This window comes from Passer domesticus, chromosome 25, assembly GCF_036417665.1.
Source record: "Passer domesticus isolate bPasDom1 chromosome 25, bPasDom1.hap1, whole genome shotgun sequence".
Lineage (NCBI taxonomy): Eukaryota > Metazoa > Chordata > Aves > Passeriformes > Passeridae > Passer > Passer domesticus.
This window is the reverse complement of record NC_087498.1, coordinates 3,045,418-3,066,345: the sequence shown is the minus strand read 5'-3', so window position 1 is coordinate 3,066,345 and position 20,928 is coordinate 3,045,418. Positions and strand designations below refer to the sequence as shown.

Below are 20,928 nucleotides of genomic sequence, written 5' to 3'. Positions count from 1 at the left end.
TGCTGAGCACAAGAGTCTCTAGACACAGGCAATAAAGAGCACTCAGATCTCTATTAATTACTCAGCTATTAGAATAAGCAGCAGTCCATAGGATACATTTATTCAGCTGGTGATGAACTCTCCTGGAGTGCTCTTGTGCCAGGTGTTGATTTAAACCTGTCTTTTGGAGGTCAGGGCTGTCACTGAGAGGGGGCTTGAAAAATGCTGTTATTTCCAAATGTCATGGTTTGCAGGATTGCTGCACTGGAGAGGCCTGGTTTGTTTATTCCTGCTGCCTTTTTAGGAGCCCTGTTTGGGTTAACATTTGCTCAACCTTAATTGCGTGGCCCTGGGTTTTTAACAAATTAGAACTCTGTATATATTTATATCAAAGCTACAAGATTGGGATTAATTTCACCAGCACCAGACTGATTTAATTGTTTCAATTTTTTTCATCTAAAGCCCTGTCTCTCAAGTCTTCCCCCAAATGCTGCCTGGTTTTGGTGTATTTTAATTAATCACAGGTAGCAAAGAGTCCATCTGGCTTTCACATCCCAGAATGATTTGTAAGCACAGAGCTGTTTGCAGCAGGACAGGACAAATCTGGGCTGCCCAGCCTGGAAGGAAGAGCTGCTCTCCCTGGGCAGTCCCAGCTGTGTCTGGGGCATGGCAGAACAAGAGCCCAAAGTTCTGAATTCCAGGGATTTGTGTGTTCCTGGAGAGGAGCCCTGGTGGCTCTGGGTGAGTCCCTGCCCTTGGAGCATTCAGTTTAACTCTACAAGTTCCCATTATTTTTAGAATAAAACTGTTATCTGCTCTGTGTTCAGGCATGGAAAAATGTGGGGCTTGTCTGGGAGCACAGGATGGAGTTCAGTTATCTCGTTGTTAAGACACAGGGAAAATAGATTTATTAATGCCTTTGATCCTGAAGGATTGAAAATTAACAATTATAACCAGTGATGGTTATCTGAGCCATCTGACTTGAATAAAAATGTGATTTTTAAGCCAGGCTGTAATGCCTTCCCTCGATCTAATCATTTGGTGATATTGAATTTTGAAATAGAATATAAAAGTAATCTTCAAAGTTACTCACAAGGAGATTGTGTTAGGCCAAATAGCATTAAACTTTATATTTAATGTCATGTTTATCCAGCACATTGTTCCCTCTGCAGTGTGCAGGGAAGGATAACAGGGAGTTAATTCTTTGTTGAGAGTTAAGAGCAATAAATTGTTTCTGCCATAGCCCAGTAGTTTTGAATTTCCTGACTTTGGGGACTGAGACAGCTCTTTGATGCTAATGAAATATTACAGTAATGGGGAAGTTTGCATTAACTCATATTTATAAAAGGGTCACTAGGACAGGATTGGAAAAAGGAAGAAAAAAAAAAAAGATAAAAATGTGTGTGTGAGAGCCAGAGCCTGCTTTGCTCCTCAGGAGTAGGTGTTACTCCAGGATCTCATCCTTCCCCTTCCTGTGAATTGCATTTTAAAACAAAGGGCTTTTTCCCCTTAAATCTTCTACTTTTGAAAGCTAACTGACAAAGGGTTAATCAGCTGTCATGTTGGGAAGTGAATTTGAATGAGTTATCATTAAATTCTTATAAAAAATTGATTTCCTTTGAGAATGGTTCCATCAAACATTTATATAACCCAGAAAAGGGATGGCAGGACTGGTGCATTTATAAACATGGAACACTGGACTTAAAAAAAAAACCTTTTAAGTGGGGGAAATGTTCTCTGTCAGTGGCTTCAACAGCAAAGAGCCAACACATCCTGCCTGAGCCAGGTGGGGTGTGCCACATTAACTCCCCTGTGGATTCCAGTCCTCCCAGTGCATTTCTGGGAACACTGGGAGCACAAACTGGTCATACTGGGAGGGTGCACATGCACTGTCCCACAGCAGGAATTGTGTCCAGTTCTGGCCTCTGCAGTTGAGGAGCTGCTGGAGAGGGTCCAGCAGAACCCACAAAGATGATTTGGGGTCTGGAGCATCCTGCTGGTGAGGAGAGACTGGGGGGGCTGGAGAAGGGAAGGCTGAGAGGGGGTCCCATCAATCCATAAAATATCCCATCAATCCTTGCCAATCTCCCATCAATCCATAAAATATCCCATCAATCCTTGCCAATCTCCCATCAGTCCATAAAATATCCCATCATTCCATACTAATCTCCCATCAATATTCCACCAATCCATACCAATGTCCCACCAATCCATGTCAGTCTCTGATCAGTCCATACCAATCTCCCATCAGTCCATACCAATATCCCATCAATCCATGCCAATAATCCCATCAATCCATACCAGTCTCCCATTAATCCATAAAACATCCCATCAATCCATGTCAATATTCCATCAATCCATGTCAGTCTCCTATCAATCCATTCCAATCTCCCGTCAATCCATGCCAATATCCCATCAGTCCATACCAAAATCCCATCAATCCATAAAATACCCCATCAATCCATTCCATTCTCCCATCAATCCATAAAATACTCCATGAATCCATAAAATATCCCATCAGTCCAAGCCCATCTCCCCAAGGGATGTCAGGATGGTGCCAGGCTCTGATCAGGACAAGGAGCAATAAACTACAACACAAGAACTTCCACCTCAACGTGAGGAGGAGCTTCTGTCCATGAGGGTGGCAGAGCCCTGGAACTGCTGCCCAGGGAGGTGCTGGAGTTTCCCTCTCTGCAGACACCCCAAACCCACCTGGACTTGTCCCTGTGTCACCTCCAGGTGACCCTGCCTTGGCCTGGATGATCTCCAGATCACCCCAAAACTTGCAACCCCAAAAATTCAGTGAAAAGGAGTGAGTTCTGCTGTTAAACCTGAGCTGATCCTGATCCTGATCCTGGTCCTGATCCTGATCCTGATCCTGGTCCTGATCCTGGTCCTGGTCCTGGTCCTGGTCCTGGTCCTGGTCCTGGTCCTGATCCTAGTCCTGGTCCTGGTCCTGGTCCTGGTCCTGGTCCTGATCCTGGTCCTGGTCCTGGTCCTGGTCCTGATCCTTATCCTGATCCTGATCCTGGTCCTGATCCTGGTCCTGGTCCTGGTCCTGGTCCTAGTCCTGGTCCTGGTCCTGGTCCTGGTCCTGGTCCCAGTCCCATCTTCCCCCTTGGCTGCAGGACCAGCCCTGCAGAGTGAGCAGAAGCTGGGAGTGCCTCTTGATCCAAGGCTGCCTCCACACGTGCAGATCCTCAATCAAGCCTTTTTTATTTTGCTTTTTGTTTTGCTTTTGGGTTGTTGTGGGTATTTTTTTTTCTCTTGGCTGGTTTTGTTCTTTTCTGATTGAATGTAAAGTCCCTTAATTCTCTGCCTGCAGCCCAACCAGCAACTGCAGCTCTTTTTCCAAGGCTTCACACCTGCCACAGCTTGTTTGGCACCAGAGCCAGCCTTCCAGCACTCAGTGGCAGGAATTCTGTGGGAGCAGGGACTGGTCCAGCAGTTTCTCTTCTCTCTCCCCACACCCCTCCTCCTTTTTTCCCCTCCTTTTTCTCCCTGTGTTAGCAAACAATGACAGTGATGAGACCCAAATGATGGGCTGGGAGGAGTTTTCATGTGAATTTTGCTTACAGAGCAGCACAGCAATCAAGCAGATGGTCTCTTTCTTTCCTTTTTGGATATTCTCCTAGTGGATGTAATCTCGCTTGTAATTCCAACAAGGTGGGCTCCTTCTTGCTCACTTTATGAGATGGCTGAAAAATCCAGGCTGGTTCTGATCTCATGCTAATGAAAAGCTCCTTTTTCCCCCCCTTCTGAAACATGAAAACTTGGCTCTGCAGCCGTGGTGGAAATGAAGCTGCTTGATTGTCTCCCAGTGACATCATCCCAGTGTCAGCCACAGCCAGGAAATTCTTGACCATAACCACTTCTTGCTTCAAAGTTTTTTGCTCTTCTGTTTCACCCCAGCAATGAAATCATCCCAACTGCTGGCTGCTGGGTTTTGGATGACTCTGGTTTCATGTCCAGGTCATGCTCCTCCTGCCTGAATACATGGAACGAAGCAGTTTGCTGCAATTATGGAATTATTTGGGTGCAGATTGGCTTTTATAGATGATCCAAATCCTGTGTCTTGTCTCTCCAGTAGCACTTCAGTGCCTTGCTTTCCTCTTCCTTTGAATGATGTTATTTAAGGATTTTGGAGTGTTTTCATAGGAGCAAGACCCCTAAAAGTCAGGGTAGAATTTAGGGAAATCCATGGCCCTGCTGTTGAACTTCACCACTTCATTTTTGGATGAAATGGGTCTCTAGTACTCCATGAAAAATAAGTCTGTAAATCTCCAAGAAAACCCCACAAACTGTTACAATAATTTCAGCTTCTATTACAGTTTATAATTTAAGCTCTATAATTACACCATGGTGATAAAATTTGCATGGGGTTACAGGCTGGGTGCATACAGTGAGAGACGTGGGACCTCCCTCCCACCCAGCAGATGACACAAACCCCACAGCTCATTCCCCATTTACACAACTCCTGCCCTTTGGAACCATTCAGATCCCCATCCTGGGAGCTTCACTCACCTGGAATTGTGTGTGTTTTTCCAGCAGTGCTGTGACCTGGGCTACCACGCCAGCCTCAACCGAGCCCTGAGGACGTTCCTGTCGGCCGAGCTGAACCTGGAGCAGTCCAAGCACGAGGGGCTGGATGCCATTGAGAATGCTGTGGAGAACCTGGATGCCAACAGTGACAAGCAGAGGCTGATGGAGATGTACAACAACGTCTTCTGCCCCCCCATGAAGTTTGAGTTCCAGCCACACATGGGGGACATGGTCAGTGCGGGCCCCTCCTGCAGCTCTGCCTGTTTATCAGCCTCGTTTTTGGTTAATTGATCCCCACCAGGGCTGCCTGTTTGGCTCTTTTGGGAGCCTGGGAGGTGGGAGATGAGGTAAAGATTAAGCAGAGGTTCATGGCAGAGGTATCTAAATTTTAGTTTTTTGGCTGTCAAAGCTGGATGATCTCCAGAGGTCCCTTGCAACCCCAAAGATTCTGGGAAAAGGAGCAAGTGCTGCTGTTAAATCTGACCTGATCCTGATCCTTGGCCCTTCACTGGATGTGAAAATGCTTAATTAGGTTTAATATTAAATATGAGTAGGAAATCTACTAGGTTTGCTTAAACTAGAGGTTAATCCCCAAGACAACCTCTGAATTTTGAGATTGGAGGGGCCAATATAAGAAAACTAAATGTTGATTTTTTGCAGCATCTGAATGTGCACCCTGAGAGCACAAATGCTGCTTTTTGCATCCTCTGTGAGCCAGGGCTGTCAGAGGACTCCTCTTTTTTGGCAGGGCAAACCCCTCTCTTTTATGGGTTTATCAAGATGTGGTTGCTCAGCTGGGAGCTGTTGAAAGTCACACGAGCTGAAACTGCTTCTGGATGGGAGCACATGCACAGTGTGACAATTGAGGTCACTTGGTTGCATTTCCAGACTGCAGGATGGTCTCTTGCAGGCAGCCTCTTCTTTTGGGCTGGGAATTACAGCCCTGTGCTCCAGGCTCTTCTTTGTCTCTCCCCTTTTAAGTGAAACCTTCAGACTGCAGATGACATTCCCTGGATTTTTCTGTGCTTCTGATGCTGTAAAATCGTGGGAAGAAAAGGAATTACCTGCAGAGTCTCATTCAGGAGCAGCTCCCATTCACTGAATCATTCATCTTGCTGCTTCCCAAGGCTGGAGGAGTGTTTAGGAATGCAGCTGATGGTCTTGTTGCAATGGTGCTGCACGCAGCAGATGAAATCAGAATATGTCATCCTGTGTGTGCATGGGTGGGATAAAACTCCCGTTTTCAATGCTGCCTCTGAAGAAACAGCCTCAGGCAGTGAGGTCAGTGTTTTCTGTAGAAAACCCACACAAAACCCAGAATGAAATGAAAGGGAAAAGCTGCCTCATGCTGTGGAGTGAGAGCCTTTCTGAGCAGCTCAGGGACCCTCGGTGTTCTGGGGCCTGGGACAGGTCCCCAGCCTGAGCTCTTTGATTTCAGCTGCCCTGGATTCATTCAAGAGCGACCTGTGCCTGTTGCTGTGCTGTGCAGGGGTTCAGCTGAGCCATCCCAGCCCCTTGTGCCCCTACCCCAGGATGCCTGGCTGAAGCACTGAGCCCAATTCTTGATTTTTGATGTGATTTATCCAAATACATGGGATAAAAATCACCTCCAGACTTCCAAAGCACACTTTGAGCTGACATCACTGAAAGCAGTGATGTTTTCTAGCTCCTCTTTGATGCTGGCTGTCATTCCTCCCAGGCAGGGAGCTGCAGTTGGGCAGAACCTTCTCCTCTGCTTGAAATCCAGGTTTCAACCTGGATTTTAAAACTGGGTTTGGTTTTAAAGTTCAGCACTTGAGAGAATGTTGGTGTCTGATGAATGAAGGAGTAACTGCAGTGCTCTGCTGTGCTGTTTCTCCTGCAGGAGTCTCAGCTGTGTGCCCAGCAGCCAGTGCAGAGTGAGCTGGTGCAGAGGTGCCAGCAGCTGCAGTCCCGCTTGTCCACGCTGAAGATTGAGAATGAAGAGGTCAGTTAATAACCAAAGCTCAGCAGCCCCTCTCAGCTATTTCCAGTGGTTGTTGGGCACTGATTATGGAAGAATCTGGTTGTTGTGGTCCTTTAGTATGAATGTTTGTGGTAAAATTCAAGGCCAAAGCATCTTGTGCATTAATTACGGTGTGATCTCACAGGAAAGTTGGGTGTGTGGAGAGGATCCTTTAAAGCATCCCCCATATCTCTCTTCCCATCCTTTCCTTGATAAGACTGGCTGTGTTGCCAAAGTTGAATTTGGATAGCAAAGGGAAAAGGAGGAATTTAATGTTTTGAAGTGAGTTTGCATAACCTGAGTTAAAGTGATTTTTGTTTAATTGGCTGTCCAAAATGAGAAGATGACAGGAATGGAGATCTGATCTCTCCACCTCTGTGTTCAGGAACTTTGGGGCAAAATTTGCAACCTCTTTTATGTCTAGAAAGTTGATTCTGGCCTTCAGTAAAAATGCACAGTGCAGCAGAGTCCTGTTTGTAATTAACATTTGCTGCCCAGTAGATGCAGTTGCAGAAGACAATTAGAGAATCTTGGTTCCAGCTTTCTTTGCTTTGAGGTTGAATTTCTTCCATCTCCCTGAGATCACGACTGAGATCCTGGCACAGAGTCCTGGCAGGCTCAGGGTGCTGCCAGCTCTCTGCTTGCATGGACTGTGCTGCTAATGAGCCAGAATTAATTACAGCACCCAGGGTGTGAAACCAGTAATATCTGTTTATTAGCAAAGTGCTCCGGGGGACTCCCCTGCCTCTGTTGTTTACTCACAACATAAAACCTGGAGGTTCTGAGCTCTCTGCTTCTTGCTGGGCAGGTGAAGAAGACGATGGAGGCCACGCTGCAGACAATCCAGGACATTGTCACCATCGAGGACTTCGATGTCTCCGACTGCTTCCAGTACAGCAACTCCATGGAATCTGTGAAATCCACGGTGTCGGAAACGTTCATGAGCAAACCCAGCATTGCCAAGAGAAGGGCAAACCAGCAGGAGACTGAGCAGTTCTACTTCACTGTAAGGGGCTGATTCCTAGCGGTTTAAGAGGGATTTTTTTTCTCTTTTGGGAAATTCTCCCCTGTGGGGGTGGTGAGGCCCTGGTACAGCTGTGGCTGCCCCATCCCTGGAAGTGTCCAAGGCCAGGAGAGGCTTGGAGCAGCCTGGGGTAGTGAAAGTGTCCCTGCCCATCCCCTGGATGATCTTTAGGATCCTCCTCGACCCAGCCCATCCCATGATTCTGTAATTTCCAGTGAGATCTACTCAGAATGATCCTCACAACAGAGTGCAAAGTGGTGCTCTTGTCCTACAAAAAATGCTTCTCTCGCTGATTTTGGGCAAGCAGAGGAAGCATGTTGGGTTTGGAAATGTGTGCTCTCAGTTCTCTGGGAATATTTTGGGATATCTGTGTTGATTCAAACGTAGTCTGTGGGTAAATCATGTCAAATTTGATTTCTTCTGCATCTGAAAAGGAGTGTTCACAGAAAGAACTTAATAGCTTGTAAACATGAAATTTCAAAACTAGTGCAAACTGAAAGCATGTTTAGCTCTTTCATTTTTTGTTATCATCTTACAATTTCAGCCTGCATAAGCTTTTCATTGAGTCAGTGTTTTTTACAAGATGCTAAGAGCTTTTTGGTATTGAATTTTATGCCAGACTGTGTGTCTTTTTCCTACATCACATTTATGTTAAACCATTGAATTTGTTTCCAGTTTCAAAATATTTCAGAGTAGCAGATGGAAATCATGGATCTTACCCTGGTTAATTTGTCATTCCTTTGGGCATCCTTCACCTTCTTCCCAGAATGATGCTGCTTGTTAAAAATCTGAATTTTCAGTGCAAATGGCACTGACTTGGCAGGATGGATCATTAGGCCTTGACTTAGAAAAATCCAAAATCCTGCATGAAGGTGAATCTGAGAGAAGTGGGTGGAGAAGCTGCTTCAATTAAGGCAGGATTGACCACCCTGCCCAGGGTTATGGAACCAAAAAAGTGATTTTTAATTGAACTCTGAGCATTTCCTCTCTAGAGAGAGCTGTTTTGAGTTCAAACAGGAGAAGGAGGGCTCACTTTGGATGGAATATTTCTCTGTGTGGTGTTAGAGAGAGACCCTCCTAAGCAGCCTGATCAGATGCTGGATTGATCTGTTATTGACCAGGCTTATAAATAGCCTTGATAAGGATTTCCAGCTCAGAATCTCTGAGGAGGAGCTTTTTCAGTGTCTCATAAAACCCTCTGATGGGTATTAATGAGGCTCGAGGGCAGAGCTTTGTGTAGGGGATAAAAAACAAAGTGCAGTGCAGAATTGAGATTTAATTCCCTTTTACCTCGTGATGTGCTGAGTGCTGGGGGATAGGAACTTTAAGAAAAATGCTGATTTAAAAGAATATTCCATATTAATGTGACTCAAGGAGGAAATTCCATGTGCTGCATTCCTAGGCAGAGCTCTTGGGTAAATACAGTGATGGGAATTTAGTGGAAAGATACTCACTGGAGTGTTGTATTTGTGGGGTTTTTAGATTAAGGAAGAAATAATTAATTTGACTTTGTGTTTTAAAAAGGCTAATTTATTATTATATTATATTATATTATATTATATTATATTATATTATATTATATTATAGAATACAGAAAGGATACTTACAGAAGGTTCAAAAGATAATAATGAAAACTCGTGACTTTTTCCAGAGTCTGACACAGCTTGGCTCTAATTGGCCAATAAGTCAAAATAATTCACATGAAACCAATGAAACAATCACCTGTGGGTAAACAATCTCCAACCACATTCCAAAGCAGCAAAACACAGGAGAAGAAATTGAGATAAAATTGTTTTCCTTTTTCTCTGAGGTTTCTCAGCTTCCCAGGAGAAAATCCTGAGCAAAAGTATTTTTCCATAAAATATGCATACCACTCTAGAGTGTCTCCAGACTGGAATAATCTCTGTTTCCACTGGAAGCACATCCCAGTGCTGATGGATCTCTTGTTGGGCTCTGAAGGGAGATGTGAATTCAGGGTGATTTAATTGGTATTCAGGCTAATTTCAGCTTCCCAGTGTGCAGGGGAGGATGGCCCCAGCCCTGAGCTGCTGCAGGTGGCCGAGGCAGGGGAGCAGCAGTGACTTCAGGGAGCCAAAATAAATGCAGCCAAAATGCAGGATGTGCTGCTGCTGCCATGGTTACAGCCCTGCTTCCCCAGCCAGGGACCCTGGCACAGCTGCCCAGCAGGGCTCAGCTGGCACCAGCCCCACCTGGGCCCTGGGAAGGGGGGAATGGCTCCATTCTTCCACCTCTAAACCTGCATCGTTTGAGTTCTGGGGTGAAATGTTGGGGTTTTGTCTCTGGGGAGAGGAGGAGGCAGAGCAGTGCTGGTTGGGTGGAGTGCTTTAGGATTAATGGGGGTTTAGTTTTGCCCTAAGAGATGGGGAAATGGGGGAAAAAAATCCTGCTGCTCTAACAAGAGATGGGAAATGGGGGGAAAATCCTGCTGCTCTAACAAGAGATGGGAAAATGGGGGAAAAATCCTGCTGCTCTAACAAGAAATGGGGGATAAAATCCTGCTGCTCCAAGAAGAGATGGGGAAATTGGGAATAAAATCCTGCTGCTCTAGGAAGAGATGGGAAATGGGGGATAAAATCCTGCTGCTCTAGGAAGAGATGGGAAATGGGGGATAAAATCCTGCTGCTCTAACAAGAAATGGGAAATGGGGGATAAAATAAATAAAATAAACTGCTCTAGGAAGAGATGGGGAAATGGGGGATAAAACCCTGCTGCTCCTGGGCCCTGCAGCTGGGTGCTGACCCTGGGAGGTGGATCCAGTCCCCCCATCCTTCAGCTGAGTGCCTGGTTTGGAATTATTCTTGGAGAGGTGACGGGGGAAAATCAGAGTTTTCCTGACAGGAGATGGATCAGGGGCAGAACTGATTTTTCTGTGTCCCAGACAGGGAGGGAGGCAGGGCCTGGCTGGGTTCTGCCTGGGGATCCTGCAGGATTTGGCTCAGAGGTGCCCACCCTGCTGGGGCTTGGAGGTGCAGGATGCTCCTGGCTCTGCCTCCCAGCTGATCTTCACCTCTGAATTGTCCTGTGCTCAAATGAGGCACCCAGAGACCTTCCTGCTGCTTTGTTCTGGCTGCACTCAGCCCAGCTCCAGCCCCACATGAAATCCTCAGGAGTTCTGCTGTAGTTTGATGATTTTATTTTCCTTTGTCTGTTTTTATTACGCCAAAAATCCAGGGTTAATGGATCTTTGTAATTCACTGAGAAAAGCCCGAAGCTTTATTTTGTAATTAATTTTATTTTTTCATCAGCATCCTTGCAACAGGCAGGGAACAGAATGTTAGGCATGAGGAAACAGTAAAAAAAAATTAAATTCTGCAGTGGATGGGAACATTTTTTTTCTCCTTTAAAGCCACCCCTGGTACCTGTTGATGTTTTTAATGCAAAGCTGGAGCCTTGCAAGTCCCAGCGAGTGCCTCTGCCCTGCCCTGCCTGACCCACCTTAGGCTGGGCTTAAGTGTTTAGATCTGCTTCAAAGGGGAGCTTAACTCTGCCAAGAGGAGTTGATCTGCTGGTCTTTAAGCTTCTGTTTGCAGCTGAGCCTTCCAACCCTCCTGTCCTTTCACCTGTGACTCTGAGGCCCCCAGAACCAGATTTATCCTCAGCTCCCCCCCTAAAGACTGGTTATTTTCGCAGCATTTATTATTATTATTATTATTATTATTATTATTATTATTATTATTATTACTATTATTATCATTATCATTATTATTATTACGTTTCTATTATTCTAGTTTATATAGTTTATATTATATTAGTATAGTTATATTATTTATTATCATTTTATTTTATTATTTTTATTTTCATCATATTTTCTTCTTCAAAAAGTTCACTGATTGAGCAAAATACAGTTAGGGCTTGGCAAACTCTACAGGGAAATTCCCCCCAAAAAATGTAATTCATTTTTCGAGGGAGCTTCCTGTTTTCTTCCAGAAGAACAAAAAAAAATTGAAATATTAATAAAGGAAGCAGGAAATGCTGAGACTTTCCAAAGGGACTTAAATTCTTGTGAAATGTTTCTTTCAATGTTGTCAAGCGAGGGGACATAAAACACAGGCTTTTGGCAGTTAATTAAAGCCATTTTTGTTTGTTGTGTCAGTGCACACCAGGGCTGGGGAGCCCTCAGGGGAAACTTCCTTAGTTCCTGGAAGGTTTTCCCTCTCCCTCACTACTGCCTCAGTGTGTATACCTCTTTATAGATAATATTAATATATTATATTAATATATATTAACATAGATTTTTATGTAAAATATATTGTATATCTATAATACATATACTGTATATCTACTATATATATTGTACATATATAATATATGTACATATAATAGAAATTTTATATATTTATATATAATCTTTATATATTATATATTTTATTTAAGTATTTAAACTATTTAAATATATTAAATAGTAAATATTCAATATCTACTATTATTTACTATATATATTAATATATATAGTATATATACTATATATTAATATAAGATATTTTGTATTAATATACAAAACATTTAATATCTATATTGTATGTGGTTTGTATATATTTTTTTTTAATGTACATATTTCTACTTGACTCTTTCCACCCTGCTGCTCCTGCAAAGGCCAAGCAGGGTCCAGGCTCTCCTGTTATTAAAAATATCCATTTTTTCCTCAAGGATTTGCACTCTTATTGTGCAGCTCAGACCTGAAGGGAAGTGGGTTAAACTGGGGAAAGCTGGCAGTGTCCAGGCCTGGCTGGGGAGGTGAAAAATGTCCCTGCCCATGGAACTGGATGAGCTTTGAGGTCCCTGCCCACCTAAAACCATTTGTGGGTTTGATTATTACAAGAACATTTCATTATTAGATAAGGATCCTGTCTCTGTGCTCATCCTGCTGGCTGAATTTTTAAGATCTCTCAGGATTCCAAAGAGTGCTCTGTGATATTTGCAGAGTTTGTGGTTTGAATGCAAGCATGTCCCATTTATAACATGGACAGCCCTGTACACAGAGCATTTCACATGCTGCAGCTCACTGAAGATAAATAAAACTGCTCTGAGCCGCAAGATAAGAGATGAAAGAACTGCAAAAAAAAAATATATATATATAAATCAGCATTTGCAAAGCTGTGGAAAATCAGGGAGCAGTGGGGAAAACGCCTGCGTGGCTGTACAATATTCCACTGCCAGAGTCAATCTGAACTTCAATAATATCTTTATTTGTTTTGTCCTGTGCAGCCCTGTGGATCATCCAGCACGCAGGGTCTGACAAGTAAAGTGGGGTGAGAGAGGTTAAGTGAGAGAATAAGCACAGTAGCAGCCTTTTAGCTGGTTAAACAGATTGCTCATTCAGTGCATCCCACCCTGCCTGCCCAGGGATGATGACAGCTCCTCTGATGGCTCCAGAGATGCCAAACATTCAGCTGATCCCACACTGGAACAATGGAAATTGCCCTGCAGATGGAGAATAAACAGAATTTCAGAATTGTTAAGGTTGGCAAAGGCCTCTGAGAGCATTGATCCAGGCTTGGCTGGGCTCAAAATATGAGTGGCCTCAGCTTCAGGCTTGCCCAGATCCTTAAGCCAGGACTTAGTTCACGCTTTAACCACGAATTTCAGAGTTATTTTGTCACTGTAAATTCAGTGTCACTCTGAAACTACAAATTCAGTGTCACTTTGTAAATTCAATGTCATTCTATAACTGCAAATTCAGTGTCACTCTGTAAATTCAGTGTTCAATGACTGTAAATTCAGTGTCACACTAAATTCAGGGTCATTCTAACTGTAAATTCAATGTCACTCTGTAAATTCAGAGTCGCACTAAATTCAGTGTCATTCTGTAGCTTTAAATTCAGTGTCACTCTAAATTCAGTGTCATTAAATAACTGTAAATTCAGTGTCACACCAAATTCAGTGTCATTCTATAGCTGTAAATTCAGTGTCACTCTAAATTCAGTGTCGTTCTAACTGCAAATTCAATGTCACACTAAATTCAGTGTCATTCTCTAGCTGTAAATTCAGTGTCCCTCTAACTGCAAATTCAGTGTAACTCTGCAAATTCAGTGTCACTCTAAATTCAGTGTAACTCTGCAAATTCAGTGTCACTCTAAATTCAGTGTCATTCTAACTGTAAATTCAGTGTCAGCCTATAAATTCAATGTCATTCTACAACTGCAAATTCAGTGTCACTCTGCAAATTCAGTGTTTCACTAAATTCAGTGTCATTCAGTAACTGTAAATTCGATGTCACACTGTGTAAATTCAGTGTCACTCTGTAAATTCAGTGTCACTCTGCAAATTCAGTGTCACTGCCCTCATGTTCACAATCCAGCACCCCCAAGACTTGACCAGAGAGGTTCATTGTCCCCTCACCATTGTGTTTTCTCCACAGAAAATGAAGGAGTACCTGGAGGGCAGGAACCTGATCACCAAGCTCCAGGCCAAGCACGACCTCCTGCAGAAGACCCTGGGAGAAAGTGAGTGTGTGGTGTTTATTGAGCTCCTCAGCTGAGGGGGCAGCCCTGGATTAGTGATGCAGTGCCCTTGCTGATGTTTTATTAATTGATTCCTCTGATCTGCATGAGGGAGATGGATGGTGAGCACCAAAATGCTGAATGAGGCACTGATATGCATTTGTGTGCTGCCCCCTCCTTCACACCATCCTGGTGAGCTCTTCATGATTTCTTGGGCCAAATCTGCTGATTTACTCATAATTCAGAATTTTTAGCCTTTATTTGTGTTCCCCTCCTTCACACCCATCTTGGTGAGCTCTTCATGATCTCTCCTGGGCCAAACCTGCTGATTTACTCATAATTCAGAATTTTTAGCCTTTATTTGTGTTCCCCTCCTTCACACCCATCTTGGTGAGCTCTTCATGATCTCTCCTGGGCCAAACCTGCTGATTTACTCATAATTCAGAATTTTTAGCCTTTATTTGTGTTCCCCTCCTTCACACCCATCCTCGTGAGCTCTTCATGATCTCTCTTGGCCCAAACCTGCTGATTTACTCATAATTCAGAATTTTTAGCCTTCATTTCTGTGGCAGTTCAGCTGCTCCTCACCCAATGCTGAGCCCAGGCTTTTGTTAAGAGAAGCACAAACAGATTTCAGAGCATGTGAAATATGTTGCCTGTCTAGAGGGCATCAGTCAGGGGGCAGCAGCCAGAACTGAATATTCATTTGCTGTTAGAGCCAGAACAAAGGCAGATTTCTTTCCCTTCATGGTATGGGCAAATCCTGTTGGCCAAAAACACTTCAACTATGCATCCAAGTTTCCATAGAAACCTGCCTTGTATTTGCAGAGGAGAAGGTTTGAGCAGTGGAAATGTCAGGTCAAAGAGTGGCTCAGCTCAGTCCTGGCTCAGTCTGGAGCAGGGCTGTGTGCCTGAGCTGAGCTCCCCCAGCTCCTGGTGTGCAAATCTGCTGCATGAAAACTCAACCAGCACGTGGGCTTTGCAGTGCTTTGTTTCCAGTTTGAGAATGCACTGAAGAACTGGAATTCTTCTTGCTGCAGTAATTCAGAGTTTTGTGTTTATCAGGAAGATGTGCCTCAGTTTGAGTTGGGCTGGTTAAAGTTCAGCTCTCCTGTAAGAAAGGTGGCTGAAGGCAAAGTTTCAGCTGTCCTGTAAGAAAGGGTGGCTGAAGGCAAAGTTTTGTGTCCTCAGGGCATTTTTCTTGTGCCTCTGAAGACGTGTGAGTGGCAGTGCTGCCCCTGACTGATGACATTCCTGGGTCCTGGCTGACCTCTGCATTCCAGCCCTGTTTCCTCTTAACCTGCCTGCCCCCTGACCCCAGCTCAAGCTGTGCTAGGGGGGAAAGGAGAGGAAATTAAATGTGATTTCTGTATTGCTGTGGGGATTTAAAACCTGCTTCTGTTTTCTTCGTTTGCTTTTTGCAAACCAGAGCTTTCCTAGTGGCTCTGTGAGGGGACCCAGTGAGTGTCAGGGTGAGCCCCGAAAAAAACTCCTCCTGTCATCTGTGAGATCAGAAGGAGCTGGGAAGGGGAGGAACATCCCATTCCCCAACCCACAGGAGCAGGTTAATGCTACAAACTGGGGACCATGCCTAGATTTATCCATAAAATGTCACTTAATTGGGAAATGGGCAAATAAAATTCCCTGCACACCTCCCCAGAGCATGGTTAGGAGCTTTGCAGGAAAATGTGCCTCCAGCTGTGTGTCTTCAGTGCCTGGGAGCTTCAGGGGGTTGTTATTTTTTATTCTCCTCCCTGCCCCATGCTCAGGTGACATTTTTTAGTCGTGGTGCAAATTGCCTTAATCTGAAGATGACAAGTTCCAGCAATAAAAGTAGCAGCAAGTCCTCCTCTCTGCAAGTAATTATGTCCCTGCCTCCTGTCCCCATTTGTCACCCTAATGCAGGAGCCCCTTGATGCTGCCACAGCCGTGTAATTTCTCTGTATGAATATTCCATGATGAAAAGGGGACAGATGGCTGGAAATTCTGCTGCAGAATAACATTTTCATGTAAATTATGCACTGTTTTGGCTTGACGTGGGGAGAGCAAAAGTGGCTATCAAGATGTGCTCGACTAATTGTCAGCCATCAGCAATTAGCTGCTTCCCTCACTCCTCCTTCCATCTCCCCAGGAGCAGGAAGACAGCAGGAGGGAAGGTGGATTTTCAGCTGGTGGGAATCAGTGTGAGAAACACTGAATCAGTGTGGTTTCACTGATTTTTTCACCAAAAAAAATGGGCCTGTCCCACTCCCACAGCACATCCTCCTTTCTCTTCTGTTGTGATGTTTTAGGTGATGCTGAATTAGCAAGTCCTGAGCTTGGCTGCTGCTTCCTCGAAAACTCAGCACAAGTTAATGGAGTGTTTTTTATAAATATGTTTATAAAAAACACCGCTGAACGTCTGTCTCTCAAAATAGCTCCGGTGCCAGCACGTTCAGGCTGTGGGCTGACAAATCTGGGAATGTTTGCACTCCTCCTGAGGGGCTGTGGGAAGTAGAATCTCTTGCCCCACCAGTTCCCCTGGGAGGAGGGAGGGAGGGACTGACAAGCCCAGTTTTTTGGCAGAAGTCAACAATTAGAATGCTCGGGGAGGTAATTTCTGTTTAAAAACAAGAATTCCCGGGGATGGGAGTGCTTGGACAGCCTGAGCTGGCTCCTGGTTGGATTTGGTGGAGCTGAGCTGGGTTTGGTGCTGTCCTTGGAGCTTCCCCTCCTCTCTCCTCTGCTTTCCTCCACCTCCTCCCAAAATTCTGTGCACAGAAATGCTGAAAGCATTTTCCCAGCCCTCCCTCCTCACTCTGCATTTCTTGGTCTCCTCCACAGGTCAGCGGACGGACTGTGCCCTGGCCAGGTAGGTGTGGCTCAGGGAGCTGTGGTTTTAAGGAAAATCTGATGCAAATTGGTCATTCCAGCTCAGTTCCCAGCCCAGGACATGTGTCTGATAGAAAATACACTGATTTAGAGCCACGGAATGGAACCATGGAGTGGTTTGGGTGGGAAGGGACATTAAAGCTCATCCAGTGCCACCTTCCACTGTGCCAGCTGCTCCAAATCCCATCCAGCCTGGCCTGGAACTCTTCCAGAGATGGGGCAGGAATTTAATAAATTTAATTATATGTAGTAATTTATTATAAATTAAATTTCTATTTTATATATATTATATAATATATATATATATTATATATATATTATATATCATTTGTTTCAATTAAATCTGTATTAATTTTAATTAAATACAATATGTAAATAGTAATAATTTTATTTTTATATATACATAAATAAAATTATAATAATACATAATAGATATAATTATACGTATATACTAGATATAATACATATAATAATCAATATTATATATATATAAATTATAAAGATATAATTAATGTAAACACATTTCTTTTCTTGCCCTAGTGTATTTAGAGCAGATCTAGAGCAGGATGGAGAAGTGAGAGAAACTCCTTAATTTGGTGCTGTCCCCTGGAGAACATTCTCCAGATTTAGGTTTTTTACAAGCAAATCCCTGGTCCTGGGAGAGGGGCAGGCCCAGGGGCTGGGCAGGGCTTATCCACAGCCTTGAGGACCATAAAGTGGGAATTTTGGGAGCCCAAATGTCCCAATTTATGGGAATCCAGTTCATCCCAGTGCTGCTCTGCTGTGCCTGGATTCCAGCAGGACAGAGGGCACAGAGAAAAAACCATTTTAATTTAATTAGGACCAATCCCAGACCCAGCACTAAACTTCTGGTGGGGCTTTAGTAAAACACAAACCCCATCTCCAGTCTGGTGGATTCAGGGGCTCTGGGGCTGTGCATCATCCTGCCTCGTTAACAAAAGCAAGGTGATTACCACCAGCGTGGACTCATTACTGCTGTTCCCATTCCTCACTGCAAAGCAAAACTGACAGGTCCTAATTAGACCCTGACATCTGTAATAATAAAATATTATTCATCATGAAACAATTTTAAATATCAAAGAATCGTGCTGGCTAACAGTTTAAAACCCACCTCATTGTCTGTGACAGCCCGTGGAATCGGATTTTTTAAATTGTTTTTTTATTTTTCATTCTGTGGTTTTGATTTTTTTACAAAAGGAATTTCCACCAAATTAACACATTGTACAGGCTTTTAAAAAATCACACTTCTAATCCCCTCATTTATAATTCAGCAGCCATCTGCCCTGGCAGGGAATTGGCTGCAATGATACATTAGGGCCTCTCTGCTATCATCTCCCTTGCTTTCATTTCTACCAGAAACTAAAGGAATTTTAAACCCCAGTAATAAATTTTGAGGGGAAAACCCTGGCAGAGCAAGGCTTTCTTCCTATTTTTCTGCCATTAATGTCTATCAACATCAGCAAACGAGAGCAGACAGACCAGGCTTAGCCTGGCTGGTGTGTGCTGCTGTTCCGGGGGGGTTTTATGTTATTTATTAATTTGAAATCTTATCAAAACCATCATAAAGACTCCACAGTGGCACAGGGGGACCCACCTGCTCTTCCCTGTGCAATTTCTGTCAAACTCCATCTCCAGCATTCTCTCTGCTCAGAATTAAGATGTCAGGGGTGATTTTTTTTTTTTTGTCAGGGCTGCCTCGTGCAGGTTTCGAGTGATTTAAAGTCACTTTTCATTTTTCTGGGGTTCCATAACTGGAGTGAGGCTGTGGAATTGTGACTGACTGGGATTTCTGCTCCTTCCCTGCTCCAGCAGCAGCCTGGGAGCACTGGAGGGATGAGCTGGTGATGGGGGAGGATTATCCTGATTTTCTCTTCTGTTTTTCCCTCCTGCACCCCTGGACCAGTGGCAGGCGCAGCTCCACCGTGAGGAAGCAGGTAATTAACAATTAACATTTCAGTAACGAGGCAGGGATGGGGTGAGGAAGGAGGAAAAGTGCTGGAAAACAAATTTATGTCTGTCCCTGCCTGTCTTCCATGGACCTTTTCAGTCTTGTTGGAGAAATCCCTCAAACCTGGATCCAGAACCTTGTTCATTCTCCATGGCAAAACTTAAAATTACTCTGTGTTTGGACAGACCTAGAATCAAAAATCCAGAACCTCATTCATTTTCCATGGCAAAATTTAAAATTGCTTTTATTCTGTGTTTTGAGAGACCTGGAACCAAAAATCAAAAACTTCGTTCATTTTCCATGACAAAACTTAAAATTACTCTGTGTTCTGACAGACCTGGAATCAAAAATCCAGAACCTCGTTCATTTTCCATGGCAAAATTTAAAATTGCTTTTATTCTATGTTTTGAGAGACCTGGAACGAAAAATCAAAAACTTCGTTCATTTTCCATGACAAAATTTAAAATTACTCTGTGTTCTGACAGACCTGGAATCAAAAATCCAAAACATTGTTCATTTTCAAATTTAAAATTACTCTGTTGTTTGAGAGAGCTGGAATCAGAAATCCAAAACCTCATTCATTTTCCATGACAAAATTTAAAATTACTCTGTGTTCTGACAGACCACACCACACATTTTTGGAATCAAAAATCCAAAACCTCATTAATTTTCCATGACAAAATTTAAAATTACTCTGTGTTCTGACATACCTGGAATCAAAAATCCAGAACCTCGTTCATTTTCCTTGGGAAAATTTAAAATTGCTTTACTCTGTGTTCTGACAGACCTAGACTCAGAAATCCCAGGCAGCCCTGAGCTGCTGGGACACTCCTGGTTTATGGGATCCACGCTGTTGTTTCTGTGTCTCCATCCCTTGATAAAGAGAGCAAGGGGTGATCTTGGTGTGCAGAGTCAAACATTGCTCATTTTTTATTCTTTTTTTTAATTTTTTCCCCTCTTCACTCTACATTCTGCCTGCTCTTGCTGGAATTCCTCTCTGGGCAGGATTCTTCCCAAGCCATTCCCCTGGTGGTGGAGAGCTGCATCCGATTCATCAGCAGGCACGGTGAGTTTGTGGGACATTCCAATAAAATAAAATAAAATAAAATAAAATAAAATAAAATAAAATAAAATAAAATAAAATATAAAAATAAAACTATAAAATAATCTTGTATTATCTTATTATAAAATAATAACTTATTATTATAAATATTTTATTATAGAATATAATAAAATAAATATTTTATTCTAAAATAAGATAGGATAATATAAGATAAAATAAAATAAAATAAAATAAAATAACCTATATTTTATAGGTTAAACCTATAAAATAGGCCTAGAAAATAAACCTTCTGAGGGATGTTCAGAGTGGCTCAGGTGCTTGTGCAGAAGCTGCCACAGGAGGAAAATGGCTCTGATTTTTTGCCTGCACTGCTGGTGCTGTGTGTGCAGTGACTGCTCCAAATAACTGACCTTGCAAATGTTGTTTTGCCAACAATATCCCTTTATTCCTTGCAAAATGAGCTGCCCATCCCTCCCCTGCACTCACCTTCCTTTGAGCCCTGCAGTGTGGCCTTCAGCAGGAACAATCATCCTCTTCACGAGGAGGAGGAGGAGCACTCCAAGGGTTTGAATGTAGGAGGTCAAGCAGTGAATTAATTGTTCATTTACTGCCACAGAGAGATGATTTATTCCTGTTTGGAAGGTTGACCTCTCCCAGCCTTGAATGCTGTACATTTATTGCAATTTGTTTTCATTTTTAATTGATATCATTTGTTAGTAGCGTGTGAAGCAGCTGTTAATTAACACGTGTGGAAGAGGTGGAATCCATCTTCATTAGCCAAGATGCAGGCCCTGCTTGTTCCCTTGTTCCATTACTATTTTAGAAACCATAATCTGGAGTCCCATTCTCATCAGCACTTGGAATAACCACGTTATAGTTCTAGAATCAGTCTAGAATCTTTCTTTAAGGCCATATTTGGATATTGGCTGGAAAAATTCTTGAGACCACACTGAAATGGGAACTGATGGGGGATAAATCCTTCAGGATGAGGCTGATTTCAGCACCAGGAGATGCTGATTTCACTCAGATTCCAGA

General features: G+C 43.3%; 1 protein-coding gene across 9 annotated transcripts in view; it reads left to right on the top strand.

The window, feature by feature from the left end:
• Window positions 1-20,928, top strand: part of SRGAP2 (SLIT-ROBO Rho GTPase activating protein 2) — a 102,982-nt gene that overhangs the window by 59,917 nt on the left and 22,137 nt on the right. For 7 of the 9 annotated variants that reach the window (XM_064399349.1, XM_064399348.1, XM_064399345.1 and 4 more), the window contains 7 exons: window positions 4,528-4,752; window positions 6,386-6,487; window positions 7,314-7,511; window positions 13,909-13,993; window positions 16,814-16,841; window positions 18,786-18,816; window positions 19,836-19,896. In XM_064399349.1, the coding sequence (XP_064255419.1) occupies window positions 4,528-4,752; window positions 6,386-6,487; window positions 7,314-7,511; window positions 13,909-13,993; window positions 16,814-16,841; window positions 18,786-18,816; window positions 19,836-19,896 (730 nt within the window). The remainder of the gene's footprint in view (window positions 1-4,527; window positions 4,753-6,385; window positions 6,488-7,313; window positions 7,512-13,908; window positions 13,994-16,813; window positions 16,842-18,785; window positions 18,817-19,835; window positions 19,897-20,928) is intronic. The other 2 variants (XM_064399350.1, XM_064399346.1) reach the window with 1 other exon arrangement.